The sequence below is a fragment of the Rhamphochromis longiceps genome, linkage group LG12, assembly GCF_057381845.1.
Source record: "Rhamphochromis longiceps isolate RC_006_pf linkage group LG12, R_longiceps_female_GT1.1, whole genome shotgun sequence".
In the NCBI taxonomy this organism is placed as follows: Eukaryota; Metazoa; Chordata; class Actinopteri; order Cichliformes; family Cichlidae; genus Rhamphochromis; species Rhamphochromis longiceps.
In genome coordinates, this window is record NC_140568.1 from 10488424 (window position 1) to 10509989 (window position 21566).

At 41.5% G+C, this 21566-nt stretch overlaps 1 protein-coding gene across 1 annotated transcript in view; it reads right to left on the minus strand.

Moving 5' to 3' along the window:
* Nucleotides 1-806: 806 nt before the first annotated feature.
* The window catches only part of LOC146656939 (bridging integrator 3), a 31794-nt gene continuing 11034 nt past the window's right edge, over nucleotides 807-21566 (minus strand). The window contains exons 3-9 of the mRNA XM_085424728.1: nucleotides 19308-19348; nucleotides 15136-15197; nucleotides 13423-13559; nucleotides 9190-9230; nucleotides 4573-4714; nucleotides 3345-3479; nucleotides 807-1234 (exon numbers count right to left, since the gene is read on the minus strand). Of these exons, the coding sequence (XP_085280854.1) occupies nucleotides 1088-1234; nucleotides 3345-3479; nucleotides 4573-4714; nucleotides 9190-9230; nucleotides 13423-13559; nucleotides 15136-15197; nucleotides 19308-19348 (705 nt within the window). The 3' untranslated portion in view covers nucleotides 807-1087. The remainder of the gene's footprint in view (nucleotides 1235-3344; nucleotides 3480-4572; nucleotides 4715-9189; nucleotides 9231-13422; nucleotides 13560-15135; nucleotides 15198-19307; nucleotides 19349-21566) is intronic.

Consider the following 21566-nt stretch of genomic DNA (forward strand, 5'->3'; position numbering starts at 1 on the left):
TACTTGTAACTTCAAATTCACTAATGAGTAACATTCAGTGTGTGTTTACATTACTATGTAGTGTAGTTATCATGCCAAGGCTCTACCTGATGGAAAGTGGAAACAAAGGCATGTGATGAGAGCATGATTTGGTCCAAAAATAAGACTATAAAACATTTGTCTTCCAACCCTGATGTAGATGATACAGAGAAAAATACTTTTTTAAGGCTGCCAACAATGTGTGAGATTCTTTGCTAACACACACTCTAACCAACAATAGAACAAAGGATGGATGGTGTGAACAAAAGGAAAATATGGGTCACTTTATTTCCACTAGAGGGCGCACCAGCCTTTGATTTTTTTTTTTTCTTTCTTACTTGTGGGGTTTAAAAAGAAAACAAACCTGGATATGTCTGAAGCCTGAGTAGTCGACCTTTCAACACCACTCCGTGTTACACCGTTTTTTGTTTTTTTTTATGTTATATCCAAAGTCAGACATGTTATCACAGGTGAGCTAATGTGTTCTGATGAACCCCAATAAAAAGCCCTCACAGAGAATGGCACAGAGCTAAACTCACAGATTACCAGAAAAGACCAAAATTGAGAGATTTTTTTTAAACCTACACTACATTACATAACACCTTCCAGTGTAATTTCAAAGTTGGATAATAAAACTATATTTCACACGCTGCTGCCAACAAGGCAGATGTGACTAATAGAAACATTTCCTTGCTCACTTTACACATTAGAAACAAATGGTTATAGATACCTCTGAAACCATGAAGCGTAACCTTGTTAATTAGTTCTGACAAGATCTGTCTGATTCCTTTACTAAAAGAAAAGAAAAATAAACGACAACATATTGGCTTATAATGTTGCACTTGGCTGATGGCTTAGTTAATGTGGCATTCAGCTGCTTTGAGTTGCTGAGATGATGAAAGATTAGGGTGTAGTGCAAGAGCAATTGGGGGTGGGGATGAGGCCGCAAGGAAACAAATGGATAATCAGGTTTAGGTCACTGCTGTCCGTTTGAACTCTGGAGGAGCTTGAAGAGAGCGCAATCCATTCAGAGAGGCATGAAAAGAGCCCGTTTTTGTATTTTCCTCACTCAGTCGTCGGCGACAATGGACAGAGCACGCAACTCGGTGAGCTTGGCCTCTGTCTCCCTCTCCCTCTGCTCGTCAGTCAACCCTGCCTGGTCGATCTGGTCTGTTAACTCGCTGAAAATCTTGTACATTTCGGTGAAATAGACCACCTGGTGGGTAGAGAAGGAAAAATAAAAACGTAAGTCTGTGATGGCAGGGGAAAAGAATATCTGTCCTCTGATGAAAATGGGAACAGGTCGATCCACAGACCTCTCAGGAAACACCAGAATCCAAAATCTGAACACCAAATACAGTCTAATCGTGTTTCTACTTACAAGTCTGAAGCTGCTGTTCTCATACTACTTCAACCCTGCTAATGAGAAGTGACTTGAGAGGAGAATGGGGAGCCCACAGATATCAAACAACTCTGACAAAGCCCCAAAACCCAGCACTTCAGTGGGTAGTGACCCTGCTTTTCTCTCCCAATCTGAACAAGAGATAGAGAGTGTTCACTGAAAGCTTTCTTGACACTTCCCACCCCTGCTTCTTCCCCTTAGTTCATGAGTCAGGCTCCCTAGAGAGTTGCTTTGATGATTAATAGACTTTAATCACATTACAAGACTCCAGAAGAGTGGGCAGAGAATGAAAGTACTGGGAAATACAACCCCTAGAAACCCACACACACATCTCAATATTTATTCATGCAGCGATGCATACGATGCCATGCTCTTTAAGGGGGGGACGACACAGACTTCTCTAAAATTGCACGTGTTCCCTTGCAACAAAACCAACTGAGAGACCCGTGGGAAAAGTTTACTGTTTCACTAAAAGGGTCACAACAGAACGAGAATTTTGCCATAAGCAGACCAGACACTGCTTCTAAACCACCTTATACAAGCCTTTTTAAGTGCTCCGCCTGAAAGACCTTTGCATGTTTATACCAATATGTGCCACCTAAACCACATGAGTGGGCTATAAGTATTGGGTTACTGCTGCTTGTGGGGGTAAAGCGGATATGTTTTTTTTCCCAAAAGTGGCTTGTTGAAAGGGCCATCGGAAATGTCCATATGAACTGTGATGATAATGTACACCAGATCAGTGTCTAGGCGCCCTCTGTAGCAAAGACTACCATTACAATTAGTCAAGTCACCACGAGGAGTAAACGCCGGCTCACGCAGCTGACCACCTACCCAAAAAAAAAGAAAAAAAAGAAGCAGCTTGGGGTAAAACAGAGCCATTTTAACATACCATACTCCCAGCTGCTTAATATGTACATGGAGAGGTCACACTTTGACCTTTGACAACAAAATGAATAATTTAAGTTGGATTCGATTCAGTAAACACAGCATCCACTGTAAGAGAAGCAACTAAAAAAAAAAAAGATGAATAAATGAAGACAATGCCTTCATCATCATCTGTAGAAACTGACAGGTCAGGTGGTGTCTCCCTCTGACAGTTGCTGGACAGGACTTGTTATAGTGAAACTGAAGCCTCACAACAAAGACTCCCTTTATTCTTTTTCTTTCTGCTGCTGGACGCTGAGCAGCAACAAGCGGCTGGGAGAAAAGGGTGTGGAGGACCAAATCAAGCACATGCAACAAGCACTGGGGACGAGGTCCGCTGACCACCCACACATGGCTGTGCAAATGTGAAAACGTTCATTCATGTGTGTGAATTATATGAATAAATATAAAGCTGCAAGAATGACATGGCTAGCGTGCCTAATGGGACCTCTTGCACCAGACAAAAACAGGTAAGATTTATTTAATGCTTCAAGATAAAAGATGTGGGGAAATATTATATGTCTGCTAATTTGCTAAGTTCAAAGTGCATCACAGAACTCCATAATTTTCATTAGGTCTGGGATAATCTAGTTTACTTATTAGGATTGTGCCAGTGGCTGTCCCAAGGAGGAAATGACATGGCCAGGCAGGTCTGGGGTTAGTGAGGGGGACATAGTGGCGCTAACTTGAGACACCCAGCTGCTTTAAGAGAAGCTTCAGGTTAGAGGAAGGCTTGCAGGGCTGCAATGGAGCCAGACAGATGAGGCCTTCCTCAGCTAAACACAGCAGCGTGGGCCGTCGCTGAGGGTTAATCACATTAGAGCAACGTTGAGGGAGACAGACTGCCTAGGTTATACACACCCTTCATCAGATATTTTATGCACTGTTTAACCGACGCTCAGAGAGTGGAGCAGTGGGTGGGTGGGAGGGACGGTGGTTGTCTGCAGCTGTGAGAGGTTCGTTGGGTGTGCACTTAAAGGTGATGGAGGTCACCAACCTGTGCCCGGATGAGAGCCTCGAAGCTGGGCTGGAAGTAGTCGATGCGGCTTTGGTAGAACTTGGGCATCTCGTCCAGGAGCTGCTTGTTCTTGGCCTCGAAGTCATCTTTGACCGGTCGGAGTTCCTCTTTTGCCTGTGATGTCGGAGAGAGAGAGCAAAACAAAAGAACTGGTCACTGAGGGTTCAGTTCTGACTTTGAGTTACATTCTTTCATTTCACTGCGATGCAATACACACTACACATTAAGGATTCGTTCGCTAAAATAAGCTTAAGGAGCTACAGATTAATACCTACAAAGCGAAACAAGTTAGTCTGAAGTGAATTCACTTCTTGAGCCATCATTTGTCTTCTTCTCTTATTGTTCTGAAAGATATTTGCTTAATTCCCACGGAGAAGCAGTGCAAAAAAAAGGCTGTAATCACGACCAAAGTGAGGAGGAGTGGGTAATGTGGGCAGACTTGGCTGTGAGTGGACTCCAGCACCACTGATCTGTGTGTGAATGTATTAGTGGGTAGTCTACTGTAGGCATGGAGTTATGGAATGCACAATGAATAAGTGTGAGAGGGTGAGAATTTTTATTAAGGGGAAGGGGGAGTTGCTATATTCAAACTGAAACATATTGTCTTTCAGCTGCATTATGATATGCTCTCTTCACTTTAGTTTTATTTACACATGCCAGCTGTAACTGAAATGGCGTGCAAGTGTTTTGTCAGGATCATTTCTTTAAGTGCACAGGGACTCAGAGGGCATGGATGTAGGGGCCTCTTCAAGGCTTTGTTCCCCTGACAGTGCTTTTCTCAATGTGTGTGGGTGGCTCACCATGTGAGGATGTGTTAGAAGCAATAGCATAGGCAACACTGCAGCACTATCTGTGAATGTGTGCTTCTGTAGTGGCCTCGTGGTGTGTGCGTGTGTGTGTATATGTGTATGTGTGTGTCTACAATTCTCAATTACGTGCCTGTAGATGTGCAGCAGTGCCTTTTTGAAAAGGCACTACTTGAGAGCCTGGTAGCTTGCGTGGGTGAAGGAGCGCACATGTACAGTATGCATGTGCTCAACTATTTTTGTTCATATCCAGTCAGCATTTGTGTCTTTTTCCACCTATTGTGCTCTATTCACAATACGGACAGCATGTAAGAGCAAGTGAACTCTGCTCCTGTGCAGTTGGAGGGAGAGCTCGAGTGGATCGACACGTGCGCCGACGCGAGCTTTAAAACTGACGCTACCTGATGCAGTTTGACCATCACGGGCCCCGTTTTTTCTTTCTCTTCGTATTTCTCCACTTTGGCTTGCAACCGCTTGTAGTCCTGCAGCGTCTGTTCCCTACGTTTCACTGCCATGTTAAGGCTGGGGAAGACACTACTGTACCTGAAAAACACCAGCACACAGAAAACCAGGTTACTGAACACAACATGCATGCGCACCGTGTGAATCCATGCAACGAAAGAAAAAAAGATCCCAGACATACATATCAAACTTTCCTCTTTTTTCCCTGAGAGAAAGTGAAGTTACTAAAAATACTGAAACAACTTTCCCGTCTCCATGTAATTTGTAGACATGCACTGTGCATTGCATCGTATCTTAATAAAAGTCATTATGATTTAATAAAATCCCGCTCCTCAACATCTTATTGTAGCGGTACTCTCAAACCCCAGAGGACAGCTCTGCATTAAGCTTCCTCTAATCTATTATCTAATTACTGTAGTTCAGAATGGCATGAAACAATTCATTTTGTGACAATTATCATATTCCAAATGAAAATATATTCTTGCAACAAGAATCCAAGTCTTCAGCACTAAAAATAGGAAAACATTCATCTGTAACTTAGCAACAGGAATCGGAGCTTCATCCTGGGACTTGTTGCACTGCTTTTGTGTCTGTTTTTAATAGGGAACGGGAAAACTGTATACAGAACATGTCTAACCTAATAATAAAACTATAGAAATTTTCAAGTTAACATGTCTGAAAGTTAGACTGTAACATTAACATTATTTCTTTAAACTCAGGTTAGATCTGGCTAATGATTTATAACAAATGGTATAGCTTTAACCAAAATATTGAACGCCTGAATAAGAAAAGGAACATTTTTCAACTTTCTAAAATGTAAACACAAAGCACTGACTTTGTTTTTCAAAAACAGGCCACAAGATTAGTCACGCAGGTGCATACCAGATGTGAGTCAGCAATAAAAACAATCGTAATAAAGAATTAGATATAGCCTTTTCTGAATGACTCATTTAAAGCAATTTATCAAGTGTGTAGGCACACTACTACAATACTTTACTGTGTGCGCCTCGCCCCATAGTGTTATTAGCCACAAAATGTGTGGGCTTCATGATTTACGTTCCTCTCCATGCCAACCCTTGCCCTGTTCTGTGTGGTGGATGAGAGAACCCGAGAGTTTGTTATGAAATCCTGGATTACAACTGCGTTTGCCCGACGTGCACCTTACTACAGGCCAGATGGGGGAGTGGTGCGAACTCCATGTCAGACAAGCAGAGATTGTTTCCGACAGGAAGTTAAGCAAGGAGTGGTCTTGTAGTGTTTCAGTGACATCAACGAGCTCAGCCCAACCCAGCAGCCCACACTCCACCGCTATTTATAAAATACCACTCTGGCCCAGTTTACGGCAGGGGTGGATGCCGATCCTCAAATCTACTATCTGCTCCAGTGTACGCATATTTGAAGTGCCAAGGGATTATGCAACTGCCCTCCAGGCATGACTGCTTTCCAATGCAGTCCTACGGGCTGATGACAACACAGCAGCAAACCAGCTTTCAGACAACACAAAGGCTGGATTCTAGTTCACCTGACAGCATGGTGCAATTTCCTCATGACACACCACGGTGGCCTGCTGTTTGCGCGCTAAAAGGGGACAACGCTGTCTGCAACTACTATGTTTGAGCACAGGGAGACTTCAGGGCCAATGCTATCCTTGTGCTGGAGGAGGAGAAAAAGAGCTAGACACAAAGCCAACTACTTGTTAACCCATTAGTGTCACTTCCACACTGAACGCTGAAGTTTCAGTGTTACATTCGGTTACTGTGACTCAACGGTACACTACCCTCCCCCACATGAGAACCTGAATGTGCTTATGCATACACTGTAATAACAGTTTTTGGTTTTTTTAAAGAAAAGAAATGTCCAGGCCCTGGATGTTTCCCTCGATATCCTGGCCTTGGTTGGATAACTACCGGTCAGCCTGCGAGGTCTGTACCTGCGGTGAGCCTAGTCTGGGTGATTTCTTAAGATGGTTGAGGGCTGCAAAGGGGCCAAGGATACACCACTGTCCACGTGACAGGTCAGGGTGTGGTTAAAAAAAAAAAAAGGGCTGGATGGAAATAGCATCTGGAGCAGAGAGTGTGTTTATGAGCCGAGGCCAATCCACATACAGGCCAGCCTGACCCAGCAGCCAAGCCCAAGTCTGGTCTAGACACCCTCAGTCTAGCAGGCTGGCTGTCACTTTTGACTATGACCATCACATAACTCACTACTGAAAAAAAAAATCAGTTTAAAACACACCACTAAAAATATGGGAACGGGACCTGTTTATGTGTAAATTACCACCTTTGTTCGTCGTGGTCTCAGAAGAAAAATTAGGGTCACATCACGTGGCACCTTCATTTAAAATATGCTTGGTGTGAAAGTGAAATAACTACCACCTGTTGTATAAATGGTTTAAAAGCAGTAGACCATGAGAATGTCTGTGACGTAAATGCTAGCAACATCTCCTTAGTCTCCAACAAAAAAAAACAAAAAGCGTGCAAAGAAAGAGTGTGATCTGCTGTGACTTGCCTAGTGCTTTAAAGCCCACATAACTCACGTAGCCTCAGTGCGCGAAACACCAGATAAGATGGTAAAAAAACAAACATCCTTTTTACAAAAAAACAATCCCCCCCTCAAAAAATAAAAATAAAAAGCCTGCATCAGCCCCAGAGCTAAGGTCAACAACTCCCATTGGCTCCAAACCCCACAACCTGCTCTGAGGGCAGCGTGTTCCTCTGATTGAGAGGGATGAAGGTGGTTTGTCCAGTCCTGGCTCAACCCAGGGCAGAGGTCTCAAAACAGGCTTGACTTCTATTTCACCCAAAAGAGCAACGGAGCAAAAAGGGCTAGGTTACAAGGCCCAGATAACACACATGCCTCAATGCCCACGCACTCCCCTCCCCTCGCATAAACATAGTGATGTCATTCAGTGACCCCGCAGAGTGGATGAAACGCACGTCTGGGCCTGAGAGAGAGGAGACACTGAACGCAGGATGGGGGCAGAGTAGAGGGGGGCTGCTTTTTCGTTTGTTTATTGTGCGTTTTACCACACTAAGCATTAAGAATGGATGCCAAAATTTGAAATAGCAATCACATGGACACAATCATGTAGCTGACACACACACACACACACACACACAATCCATTGAAAGTCTTCCATTAACATAACGTTCTCCTTTTCAACTCTTCTCTAATTGTCTTTACAATGACACAAGTTCACCAGAAGAGTATTTTGAGACAAGAAAAACAGTTACAAATATTCATTAGTGAGAGGACTAATGGAATCTTAATGGAAGCTTTAAAGTATAGCAGCTTGTGCGTCTTGGTTTTCTATAGACAACACTTTGATAAACTAATAAGTAATAGCGTTGCGTTTTTAAGAAGGAAAAAGTAAACAGAAAGGTCAGTTTAGTTTGGCATTAAAATTTGTTTATGAACTCACTTCCTCTGTTCTGTTTTAGACTCATGTAAATGCCTAACTTTATGATCTTAAATACCATCTTTGTGAGACAGCGCCCCCTCTAAAATCGGAGCTGGTGTTTGTGTACGTCGGTATGTTTGTGTGAGAGCGTGCAGTGTCCTGAGACATTTCTCCTCCTGAACCAATCCGCAGCTCTGGGCCCAGGAAGCTGGGCCCTTTGCCATATTCTGAGCCTGCCCACACGTCCGCCTGCCGCCCACCAGGAAGAGGAAATTAGAACCATTCCATCCTGTCATTGCTCCGCCACCAGAGCGCACGAGGAAGAGAGGGGTTGACACACGCGCGCTCGCTCACACACACACACACACACACACACACACACACACACACACACACACACACACACACACACACACACACACACACACACACACACGCTGACCTGACCTATCCATATTTTGATGGAGTATTCTCTTCACATTAGTTACTTTACAAAACGAGTGTCTCACGAGGGGAGAAAGTTGAACACAAATTTATAGAAATCTATACAAGCAGTATGCACATGCTCTCTTTCACAGTATTTAATCTCCTGGGAGGAGCCAGGAGGAGGAAGAAAACCTTAACAAGCGCTCCGGAAGACGGGTGGGATTGTCCAGCCACTCCCTTCAGTACCTCTGCTTTGCACGTGTGTGTGCGTGTGTGTGCAAAGTGAGGCTTAAGGAATGGAATAGCATTCACTGCCTCCTCAAATGGGGCGAGTATTAGGAACGAAGACCAAATAAACTTTCTTCCAGACACTACCAGCACAGCAGCCCTGTTAACTCCCAGTTCATTTTTATAATGCGTATTACTACACTGGAGGCCTTGCTAAGGTCCTGCACTGCAGCTATTCTTTCCACTCAGTTAGTGAGATATGCAGAGCAAGGTTAAATAGTAAAAACGACACGGGGCACTGGGCTTTTATCGCTCCACATATGGAATTTAAGACACAACTGAGCTAAATCGCTTTTACCATACTTCACACGAAAAGTTCACGATCTGGCTCTCCTAAAAATGCAAATATTGCAGACTAAAACTATTTGACCGCGGCCTGTTGCAGATTCAGATTTAAAGCTGGACATTTAACACAGAAGCAGCACAAGAAACTGACACTTACTTTTTCAGAGGGTCGACAACAGTCTTCTGGATCTGGTTCACCTGTAAAAGTAAATAAAATAAAAAGCTGTTAACACAAGCACTGCTCACCTTTCTAACAAATGAAGAGACATTACAAATTGTTATTCACTGTCAAATTGAGTTACATCAGAAGTGAAGTCGGAACCAAATAGCTTCTACATCTCTTGCTCATTAGCTTCAATGTAACGTCGCAGCACAAACACCAACAATTGTGTATATTTCAAACAGAGCACATATGAAAAAAGGGGAAGGGGAAGGGGGGGGGGGGGGCTTGCAAAGAAACTTTCATGACGTTGACTCTTTTATTGTACACAAGCCCCGAGGAGAAACCCCTGAATATTCATTGAGCTTGCAATACAAAAGGATGGAACTGTCAGGGGACGGACATGAAAGCAAAGCCCAAATGATTTCCTGTGGAGGGTGGGCTGCCATACAAGATGAAAGTTCTTTACAAACAAACATTTTAACAATAACAGTTTATATTTTCCTGCATTCTCCTTCTGTTTGGCAGAACCGACAGGGGAAGGAAGGAGGGGGAGGGGGGGGGGGGGGGGGGTGTTAAATGGAAGTAAACGAACATCTCATCTCGAGGCCTCCAGCCTCAGAACCAAGTCTCGTCGAGAGAAGTTGGAGCACAATTAATAAAGTTTCTAGAGTCATTTACATTGCAGATTCAAAATGACTGCTGCTACTAGATCTGCAAGCGTAACACGGCTAAGTTAACCAGGCAATCGAGTCAAGTGGAGAGAACACGCTTGGAACAGAGAAGGAGAATTTAAAGCAGGGAGATGTGAAGTGACAGCTGCATGAGAACAGTGAGCAGCTCCACTAATCATATGCTCACTTGCTATTGGAAGGACAGTCAATCACACAACAACAAGGAAGCAAGATCGCAGCTGTGCTTTGTAAAAATGCCCTGACCATCTACGAGAACATACAGCAACACTCGCTGCTTCACACAGGCAGATTTCCAAGTACAAAATGGTTGATTGTGGTTTGAGGGAAAACACAGAACCAATAACAAATAAGTACATGGGAATTCACATTGTCTTTGTTTTACATATTCACACCATCTCCCCCTCCCCAGCTCGAGCGGTGCCGCTGCTTCTAAGGTGAGAGCATGCAGCGAGGAGGGAGAAGAACAGCGGCAGATTTGCTTAAGCATGCTGGTGCCCTCTACCCTCTGCCCCTTCCCACAGAGAGGGGGGGCAGAGCTATTCCTTGGAGGCCCCGCAGAGCCTGAGGCCGGCGCTCTAGCAGCAGTCTCCATCAGTGAGTCACGGAGCAGAGGCCATCCCGGCACACAGGCCTCCCAAAAATACACACAGATCGCAGAGGAAATCAATATCCCTCCAAACGGAGCATCCTCTACTGTGCTGCCGCCATCTACACTGGGGCTCAGCTTCGGCAGCAGTGTGCCGGCGGGGCTGTGCGCCCTCCTCAGCCCCAGAAATAAACACACAGACCTGGGCCACTGCTGCCTTCATTATCGCTGCACGTTTTATCTGCTGGCTCTCTCACTTGTGGGCCCTGCGGCAGAACATCTCGTCTCAACACGGAGAAGAGCAAAGGGTGGATGCTTTTGTGTCTGTTTTGCTGGAGCAATAAGGTTTTGCTGCTGTTGCCGTCAGAATCAACAGCCAGCTTAAAGGAAGAAGTTAAGAGTGGTGTTCTAGTGCTGTGCTGGATTTTTAAACACCTAGCAAAACCTAGAGGTGATGCACACAACAGACTGACCAGAAAGTACTCACAATCACTATTTTGCCTCTAGCTCACTTGTAGCCACTCTACAAAGGAAGCCACACAGCTCAGCCCAAAGCTGGAAGTGAACATTGTGTTAAGGCAAAGATTTTATTTAGAAGGACTGAGAGCAGTGGAGAGACTATCAGGTGTGACCTAGCTGTCAAAAGCCACTCTGAATAAAAGTGTGTTTGAAAAAAACAACCAAACAAGCACAAAGAAAAATCTATCCAGCTGGTGACTGTTGTCCTTTACAAGCGAAAAAATGTCTGGATCTAAGTGAGTGGATCAATCTTTTTCAAACAAGTGACAGTCACAGAGACAAATAGGAAGGCTACACAGACAGTGAACAATACTATACATTATAAAGGCATTAACTACAAGTGACTTCTTTAAAAAAAAACAGATTAAAAGGAAGAATGGCTGTTTCTTATTCATTCACACTCAAGTGTGTGTCGTAGGGTTTTTTCCCCTTCAGAATGAAAAAATAAACTGAGTGAAAATGGGAAAAAAAATTTCAAATTTGATATTGAAAAAAAATCTAAAGAATGCAAAAGTACTTCACCCTGACAGCAGGAGTGCTCTCCTGAACACTCAACCAAGCCAAGTCCTGGAACATATGCACCCTGGGTCACAAACCCACACGCTCAGTCCAACCTACATTTTACTTTGTCTAGTCACTCAAAATGGCTCCTGTAAAATTTGATGAGCCGTGAGCAAAGCAAGTCTGAAAGACTTAAAAGCTGAAGAATCAAGGAAAGGAAAGGAAAATAAATGACAGCTGCAGAATATCTGCTTGGATGCTGTCTTGTGCTTTTAGTATGTTTTATTCTCAAAACAATAATACTGAGTTTGCCTGAGTAGCACGGAAGTATATCCTAACAAGTAAAGCCAGGAGACAAGACCAGCGACACTTAATCTCATATACAAACACTGAACATTAGGATGACATTTATTTACCAGCTCAAGACAGTATGCTCATTTAAAGTGAGGACTTTTGTCAGTCGTCACTTTAATTTCTGGAACATGGACATTGCTTCACTTATATACACTGAGGAAGGTTACAGCTTGATTATCTATGGAAACCGAGTCCAGCCCCTGAGGTTTCCCAGAAAATATGAAATCAACTCTTCAATGCTCAATATGTATATTTCCAGGTGACAGATGGCCTGTTATGCCTGAAATACTTATACTACAGCTTTACCATGGAATAACAACATTACCCACCGTTTGCAAAGGAATTCATTTTCTCCCCCTTGTTGGATCATTGTTGTGGGAAAGGTTATGAAATCATTTTGGTTCACAGCAAAATATGAAAAGAAAGGGGAATATTTTTAAGGCAGCAAATGTGAAAAGCCTAGAACACCTACTAGCGGGGCAATGAGTCAAGAAAACACAGATGGAAAAAAGTCAATCGGTATATGCCTTAGTGTGATCTCCTATGTTCTCTCCTGTATTTTTTTCCTCTTTTCAAACCCTCCACAGCGTAGTGCCTTGAGGATCCACACATGCAGTGCCACTATGATTCACATTATAACTACCTGTGGCGATGATTCTAATCAAAAAGTGAAGGGCGCCCAGCAAATAATATGAAGAGCCCTGACAGCCAGAGAGATCTTCACAGAGTACAGCTGTGGAAGAGCGAGCAAGAATACGCTGTACCGCTTACAGTTCTGGAAAGACAGACATGCCGGTCTGTCTGCTGCTGGCCCTTAGGACAAAACATACAAGAATAATAAGAAAAAAGAAATGGTTTCCCAAATGCAAGCGCTGCAAATATCTAAGCAGAAAGAAAAATATGTAAAATATGATATGAAATGTACATGAAGGACGGGACAAGTGTTGGGAGGATTTCAGGTTGGGTTTGCCAGAAGTACGGCTCTGAGAGGTTTACAGTGTTCAAGCTGATCATAGGTACTCCACCCCGAGGGAGGAATAAAGTTCCTGTAATCCATCAAGAACATATTGGGTGACCTACCAATGCAAAAAAAAAAATGTTTTTACCTGAAGCCAAATGTATTAGGAAGTAATGCAAGAAATACAACAGACCTCAGCACATAAGCTGTGAGTTACTCTTGTGAATTTTGTGGCAAGGCATGTTTTCCTCTTCAGAGAAGGCCCATCCATTGTATGAGTTATTTTAGACACCAGTGAGTCACAAATGCATCAATTTTCACAGCTGATAACCAGTAGCTTGAGCTTATAGAGGATCATACCACAGATGCTTTTCAAAAACAGCAGAAGGAAAGACATACGGATAGTTTTTAGTCCACAGGCAGCACAATATTGACAAATATGAAAACATGCATTTTCAAAAAAACAAAAACAAAAAAACAAACCCTTGTTTAGTGTCCTACTTTGCTTGTTAGAAACGGAATTTTTTCAAACGATTTGAAGAAAATCACTGTGTCAAAAAGCCAAAACAGAAAAAGAGCAATATAATAAAGATGCCAAGTGTGGGAAAGAGTCTTACCTTTTCTTGGTTGAAGGCATCCATCCTTCTCATGGCTGTATCGAAAGCAGTCATAGAGTCCAGGAAGGCCTGATCCTGCTCACACAGCGGGTTACTCAAGAGGTCTGCGGAAATCTTCACTGCTGCCTTAGACATGGCTGTCAGCCATGCAAATATGCATGCAACACACAAAGCAGAAAATACTATTAAAACACAGTTAACTTCGTGAAAACAGAAATACCGATTTTGTAAATGGTTACTGAAGATGTCTGCATCTACACATTTTAATCTAATTCCATGTAAGACTCTTACATTGTTCTGAAATTGTGGACGCAATTTTTGTGGATTAAACTGAAGCTTTAAGCGTTTCATCACTTTATATGAAGTAGGGTATTCAAAAGTGAGCCTGTCGGGAAGTGCACAACTCGAATGGCACAGTGCTGCCCCCATTGTAAAAATCTGAGGGGGTGGTGGGGCTGCCTGCCGCGCTGAATATTCACCAGTGCAACGAGAATTTTTTGCCATTTTTCTACACTGACAGCATCAATTACCGTTAATCTGCACTCGTGCCACTTTGTTTAGACACAGAGCATGTATCAGTATATGGCTTCACTGTCAAAACAAATGAGCTGCACTGAGGAGACACAAGCTGACGACAGGAGCTGCACTGAATATGGGCTTTACAGAGATTTGGAACAGTCATTGGTCATTTCACACTCCCCTGGGACCAATTTTCAACCAATCAATTATCACGGTGTAGCGTTTCTGCATCTCTCTCAGTTTGCACAAGTAATACATTGCTTGATCTGACAAACATTTTAATTACAGGGTCGTGAAAATCAAAAGGTGAACTGAGGGCTCGTTATTAGCAGTGAGGGAGAAGGTGAAATTCATGTCCTTTACAATTTCCTGAGGCAAGAGAAGTTAACATATTTTATTTGCCTTCTGTTATTTAGCCTAATTTGGCATGTGTACAGGAGCATCCCTTAAAAAGACATTACTGGCCCTCACCAGATGACTGTCAGCACGTTCGCTAGAGTGCTGCATATAAACACATTTGGCTTGATACAGAGAGAAGTGTATTAAATGCAGTGCTGACATGCAGAGTAGGTCCAGTTCTTTGTTTGGTAGCAGTTAGTGGAGATGGGACCTGTGCAACAGATGGAATCCATTAACGATAATGAGGCCCTGACAGCTATGACACTTTGATGATGCAGACATTCATATTGCAGAGCACAAAGGAGAGGAAATGAAGAAGTCTCTCACTGCTCCATCCGTCCCCGCTCTTCCACCCCCACAAGTGACTACTTACCACAGGCCATATCTACTACCACTTCCCAAATACAAAAACACAAAACCAGCAAATCGGCAAATAAATCTTTAGTAAACAAGAGTTTTGTGGCAGACAAATACATGGATAAATGATGGCAGAGATGGTAAACCAGGATCCCCAACTGAATATAGATCACATGGTCAAAAAACAAAAAACACACCTGCTATGACAGCTACAAAAGCCTAAAAAAGGAAATGATTAAGGTAGAGACTCACACACAATTGTTTCATGTCATATCATTTGGAGATCGAACACAGCACAGGAAAAAAAAAAGAAAAACACAGGCACCCAAACATCTTTCTGGCCCTGAAAAACATGCCAAGTAACATCAAGTATGTTGGTGAACAAGTGCTGATCAATGGCTCACCAGGCGGCAACGCCAAGTAAGTGACAGAACATACCTAAATCTGCCTCTGTGCTTTTCTTCATGTCTTTGTGAAGCTTTTTCGTCTGATCCTCCAGCCTGTGGGACAAGCAGAAGACTGATTATCAGAGCGCTTCTTGTCTCGTAGTACAGTAAAGAATCAGTTATCCTAACTTGGATTAATTAATAACCTATACTGAAGTCAAGATTTACTTTATGAGCTGTAGGCATGCATTAATACATCAGTCAAACGTTGGTATCTGCTAATGTGAGCCTGGTTTTACTGATACCTTCAGGTTTATCAATTGATATATGCTGTTTAAATGCTAAAAAATTGAAATCAAGGCCTGAACTTTTAAAAATTTTCCACTGTTACAAAAGTAGGAATGCATACTTTCAAATCGATTCATCCCTGAATCCCTCTGAACCCGTTCAGTTGGACAAAAACATTGACAAGGATAAAGAAAACACAAACCTCGAAAAAAGACATAAAACAATATGGATTAAGAAGGAATTACACATTCGACTGATTCCACATAAAATCTGTTAGCTAATTAACAATAGTGTGAATCCTTCAGTCAACTACATTTCCGCTCAAAAGCATTAACGTCTTCAATCATTCCACTGCACATATTCCATTGATGTGTGTTAAAAATGGCAATTACCAGACTATGGAGGCTGAAAACACATGCCATTCATTATATCAATTAAGGCAAACAAGGGGTTTAGAATCTCCCCTGAGACTACCTTCATAACACTACTCCTATTTGATGAAAAATGTGGTGCAGTCAGGTTTTGCTTCCATCCTTGTTTTTCAAGAACAATATTAAATAGGAAGTCAGTAACAGTAATCCCATTTTTGTGCATGTCCACAAGATATAAAGACACTAGCAGAACAAGTAGAGCTCTTTCAGAGCTGCAAACCAAAACTGGAAGTCAAGCGGCTCCAATTAAACGTTTTAGATTTTTTTTTCGGTTTAGCAGCTGGGAAACAAAGAACGATTGAGGATACTCACAGGTACACTAACCAAATCTAAACTGTTAAACTGAAGGGTTTGAAAATGACTGCTGATTAAAAAGCAGCATTTACAGGACCGTAAAGAAAAGTTCAAGTCTCCCAAAATGCAACATACAGACAACTTTGGTTTTAGATTTTCATCTGCAAATGGATTTTCTTTTATTCTTTTGTTTGTTTATCCAAGAAAGGACAAATAGTAAAATTATTTTTTTATATATATATATATTTTTAAACAGAACATGTTCTCTTTAAGCTTTTGTTTCTTTTGACGTTAAAGGATTTTATACTAAATCACCACAGACCAGATGGAGGTTGTTCCTAAAATGTCATTTGCAGTAAATGATGTAATTTCATCCCATACTGTTCACACCACGGGAAAGAAAAAAACAGTCTGTCAGAACAATCTCCACAGTAACTTCTTGTGTCCCTCTCACCAATTAGATAGAACTAGGTCTCACAAGCTATATTAGGCTTTCTCTAAATTAATGAAAATGCACGCTTATGTTTCAAATATCCAGAAACAGGCATTTCAAATTGTAGTAAATTTATCATCAATGCTTCAGGCAAGATTTGGAGAGTATCTAGTAATCAAGAGAGATTCTTCCTGTGTTCGTCTCACTACATTAAGTCAATTTTTAGCACATATTTGGACGAGGAGAGTCAGTGTGACAAGTTCAGGTCATCACAGTTTTCCTCTGTTGTTGAGAACATTTTTGCATCAATTAAACTCTGACGTGACATAAAATCTTCATATGATAACATTTTGTTGTTAGAGCCGCAACTTGATAACTGATTCTGACATTGTCATAAACATTTTGAAATTGTAATATGTTGTCAATCTTAGCATTTCTGTCTGAGATTACATAAAGTAGAGATATTTGACAACTCAAACTAAATGTTTAGACTGCAATACTAGACTAAGCAATACCAAGCAAAAATATAATATCAGGAAAATTTAAAAAAAAAACATAATCCTGCCAGTCATGCATATTAGTTTGTAAGATAGTGGGTGAAAGTATCTTACTATGTAAACAAACCAGTGCGCTCTGAGCCCAGTACACTCAGAATATATTCTTGTGATGGTTATTTGTGCATGTGAAAGTCATGTTCCAGACACTACCACCTACTTAAAAATACTGCTGCATTTTCCCTTCTCTGTCAGAACTGATGGTGAGAGAGAGCCATCCTGGATGAGTGCCATGCCAGCGTGGAGTCTCTTCCCAAAAGGTGCTAATAGAGTAACCTACTGGAACAGCTGCTGCTCCTTGTACCTATGCCCCAAACCTTCTACCCATGCAGCCACAGCCGCCATGCCACACAGGGTGGTGAAAACGAAAGGCATTCAAGACTTTTAAAGAAAATTGCTGAATATATCACTTATACATTGCAACATGACCATTTTACTCTGATTTGCTTTCCGGCTCATTGCTTTTCACACAAGACTGAGGTTAGAAACTGCAATTCCATGTAAATCACTCTAAAACCAAGAATTGTACCAGACTAAATCAAATTTTAATACCTCTAGACATGACTAATTTAAGTTTGTCACTGAAATAGTTTAACTTTTTTCACATAGACTTGCACAGCCGTATATTAGGACATTTGGATTTCCTATACTGCTATTACAAAATATTGATCTTAAAAAGTGATCAAATAACATCGACAAAGAAAAAGTAAAACACTGTGATCCATATTGGTTAAGTTGTGGAATTTCACTTACTGTTCCACAATAGTGTTTAAATTTTGTCTGAACCCACAAGTCAATACCTACTTATACTTAACACATATGAAGTACAAATATGCTTCATATATAGCGGAAGGAATAAGATGATCTTGTGTTAAATGCTTTATCAGCTAGCACTTTAAAGCCACTTTTACACTACATGCAGATAACAAAGCAATGATATTTCAGGCTTAGAGGAAATTATCAGGTATGTTTCCAGCAGGATGTACACAGGATATGAGGGCAAGATATGACCATCATCAATTTGGAGGATGCAACAGGTTATAGAGGAAAAGTGTGCACATACAGAGAGACTATATACATCTGCATGTAACCTTTCAGATCTCATTTGGGTTTTGCCTGTTCTTCTCGTCAAGGCTAGTTCTATGAGATTGAAATCTGTTTTACACTGCTGGTACTACAGATAATAGAAAATAGAGCTCTCTATGTTATAGATCATAGAGATTATTCAAACACTAAAATTAAAATGATGTTGAAATTGGTCTATACTTCAATATGGGAGAGTGTTAAAGTACAGATTATTTTTGTACTAGAAGAATTTAAATGTCTTCAGTCAGATGGACAAACTGCAAACACAGGTATCAGTTACTACTAAGTATACTGCATTTAGACCACAGGAGCACCATGAAGTGTTGATATGGATCTCTAGGGTGGAGAACCTAAATGTCTCTACATGCCTGCTGCTCTGACTCATCTATAAGGTCTATTGGCACCACACCTTCCTGATAAAGGGCCCTCCCACTCAACAAAACCTGAGAGGAAAATGATGCTCCCACTCATTTTGCTGGGCCCTCAGGGAGTTTTTGTAACCTCAGCCTCCCAGTAAGACTGGGCCTGATGTACTGAGCTTACAAGTTTTGAATTTTAAATTATGTGATCCCTACTTGCCTTTGTTTCACAGAGAAACTGAAATAAAGACCATTAACAGAATTTCTATATCCATGATGACATTAAATTGTAAAAATTTGATATTTCAGCTGTGGCCAAGTTTGAAATGTCTTAATATTTCATGTCAAGAAAAAACAGTGTCCAAAACTACCAAAAGCTGGAAAAGAAAAAAGAAAAACTACATGTGCAAAAAGGAATACTTAAAATGTAAATATGCAGTCAAAATAACTGTTAGTTATTTCAGATTTCTTATTTACTTTATAATCCTGACTAGTAATTGTAAATTAAGTCATTTCATGAGAATAAAATAAATAATACAAAAACATTACAGATTTTTTTTTGTTGGCAGAAGGACTAATGACAGACATTAAGATATTGAATATATACAAAGCACCAAGCTAAAACAAACAATACATGAACATGAAAACACTTGGTAACACATGCATATTTTTGTAAAATATAAAATGTTTATTTTAATACCAATGTAACTCTGAATAACACAGAGAAACTTTAGTCACTGTCTACCTCATTAGTCTTATAAAGCATAATGGAAACTTACTTTTGGAGTTTGTCATATTCTCGCTCAAAGTCTCTTTCAACCTAAAATAAAGAATGCATTGCAGGTATATTAGCATTTTGGCATAGTACAAATAATGACTCCAAAAATTGTAACGGACAATAAATACATGTGCGAAATATAATTGTTTCCAGCAACAATGATTACTTCAGAAGGCATTTGTTTTCCCACTTGGACATACAGTGGGGCAAAAAAGTATTTAGTCAGCCACCGATTGTGCAAGTTCTCCCACCTAAAATGATGACAGAGGTCAGTAATTTGCACCAGAGGTACACTTCAACTGTGAGAGACAGAATGTGAAAAAAAAAATCCATGAATCCACATGGTAGGATTTGTAAAGAATTTATTCGTAAATCAGGATGGAAAATAAGTATTTGGTCAATAACAAAAATACAACTCAATACTTTGTAACATAACCTTTGTTGGCAATAACAGAGATCAAACGTTTACTATAGGTCTTTACCAGGTTTGCACACACAGTAGCTGGTATTTTGGCCCATTCCTCCATGCAGATCTTCTCGAGAGCAGTGATGTTTTGGGGCTGTCGCCGAGCAACACGGACTTTCAACTCCCGCCACAGATTTTCTATGGGGTTGAGGTCTGGAGACTGGCTAGGCCACTCCAGGACTTTCAAATGCTTCTTACGGAGCCACTCCTTTGTTGCCCGGGCGGTGTGTTTTGGATCAGTGTCATGTTGGAAGACACAGCCTCGTTTCGTCTTCAAAGTTCTCACTGATGGAAGGAGGTTTTGGCTCAAAATCTCACGATACATGGCCCCATTCATTCTGTCCTTAACACGGATCAGTCGTCCTGTCCCCTTGGCAGAAAAACAGCCCCATAGCATGATGTTTCCACCCCCATGCTTCACAGTAGGTATGGTGTTCTTGGGATGCAACTCAGTATTCTTCTTCCTCCAAACACAACGAGTTGAGTTTATACCAAAAAGTTCTACTTTGGTTTCATCTGACCACATGACATTCTCCCAATCCTCTGCTGTATCATCCATGTGCTCTCTGGCAAACTTCAGACGGGCCTGGACATGCACTGGCTTCAGCAGCGGAACACGTCTGGCACTGCGGGATTTGATTCCCTGCCGTTGTAGTGTGTTACTGATGGCGACCTTTGTTACTTTGGTCCCAGCTCTCTGCAGGTCATTCACCAGGTCCCCCCGTGTGGTTCTGGGATCTTTGCTCACCGTTCTCATGATCATTTTGACCCCACGGGATGAGATCTTGCGTGGAGCCCCAGATCGAGGGAGATTATCAGTGGTCTTGTATGTCTTCCATTTTCTGATGATTGCTCCCACAGTTGATTTTTTCACACCAAGCTGCTTGCCTATTGTAGATTCACTCTTCCCAGTCTGGTGCAGGTCTACAATACTTTTCCTGGTGTCCTTCGAAAGCTCTTTGGTCTTGGCCATGGCGGAGTTTGGAGTCTGACTGTTTGAGGCTGTGGACAGGTGTCTTTTATACAGATGATGAGTTCAAACAGGTGCCATTCATACAGGTAACGAGTGGGGGACAGAAAAGCTTCTTACAGAAGACGTTACAGGTCTGTGAGAGCCAGAGATTTTCCTTGTTTGAGGTGACCAAATACTTATTTTCCACCCTAATTTACGAATAAATTCTTTACAAATCCTACCATGTGAATTCATGGATTTTTTTTTTTTCACATTCTGTCTCTCACAGTTGAAGTGTACCTCTGGTGCAAATTACTGACCTCTGTCATCATTTTAAGTGGGGGAACTTGCACAATCGGTGGCTGACTAAATACTTTTTTGCCCCACTGTATTCACGGTCTTTACCTGTAGGATTATGCACCAGGATTGACGGACAGTGGTTTGAGCAGCTGAAATGCAGGTAAAATGACTAGGTTATGTTTAATAAATTATTTTATATTTAACTAAACCTCTTGCGTGGACTCCTTCCTTCCTTGTCCAGGATCTTTAGACCTACTGGTAAGATTAAAGTTTGGGCCCTTGTTAATCAACTTAGTTTGCAGTTTGCTAAATGGTCATCTAAATTGAATTGCTTTTTGAGTACAGCCGAAAGTTGTTATGGTATTTTAGACTGTGACTAACATCTTAGGAAGTTCTAGAAGTTCAGATCATTAGTATTGCAGTTCTAAATAACATTAGTTTGGATCGGGTACATCAATTTAGAGTTTTTGCGGTTGGAAGAGAGCAGCACTAGTATTTTGCTCAGCTGTTAAGTCCATGAATTTAGGGTTTCAGATATCCTT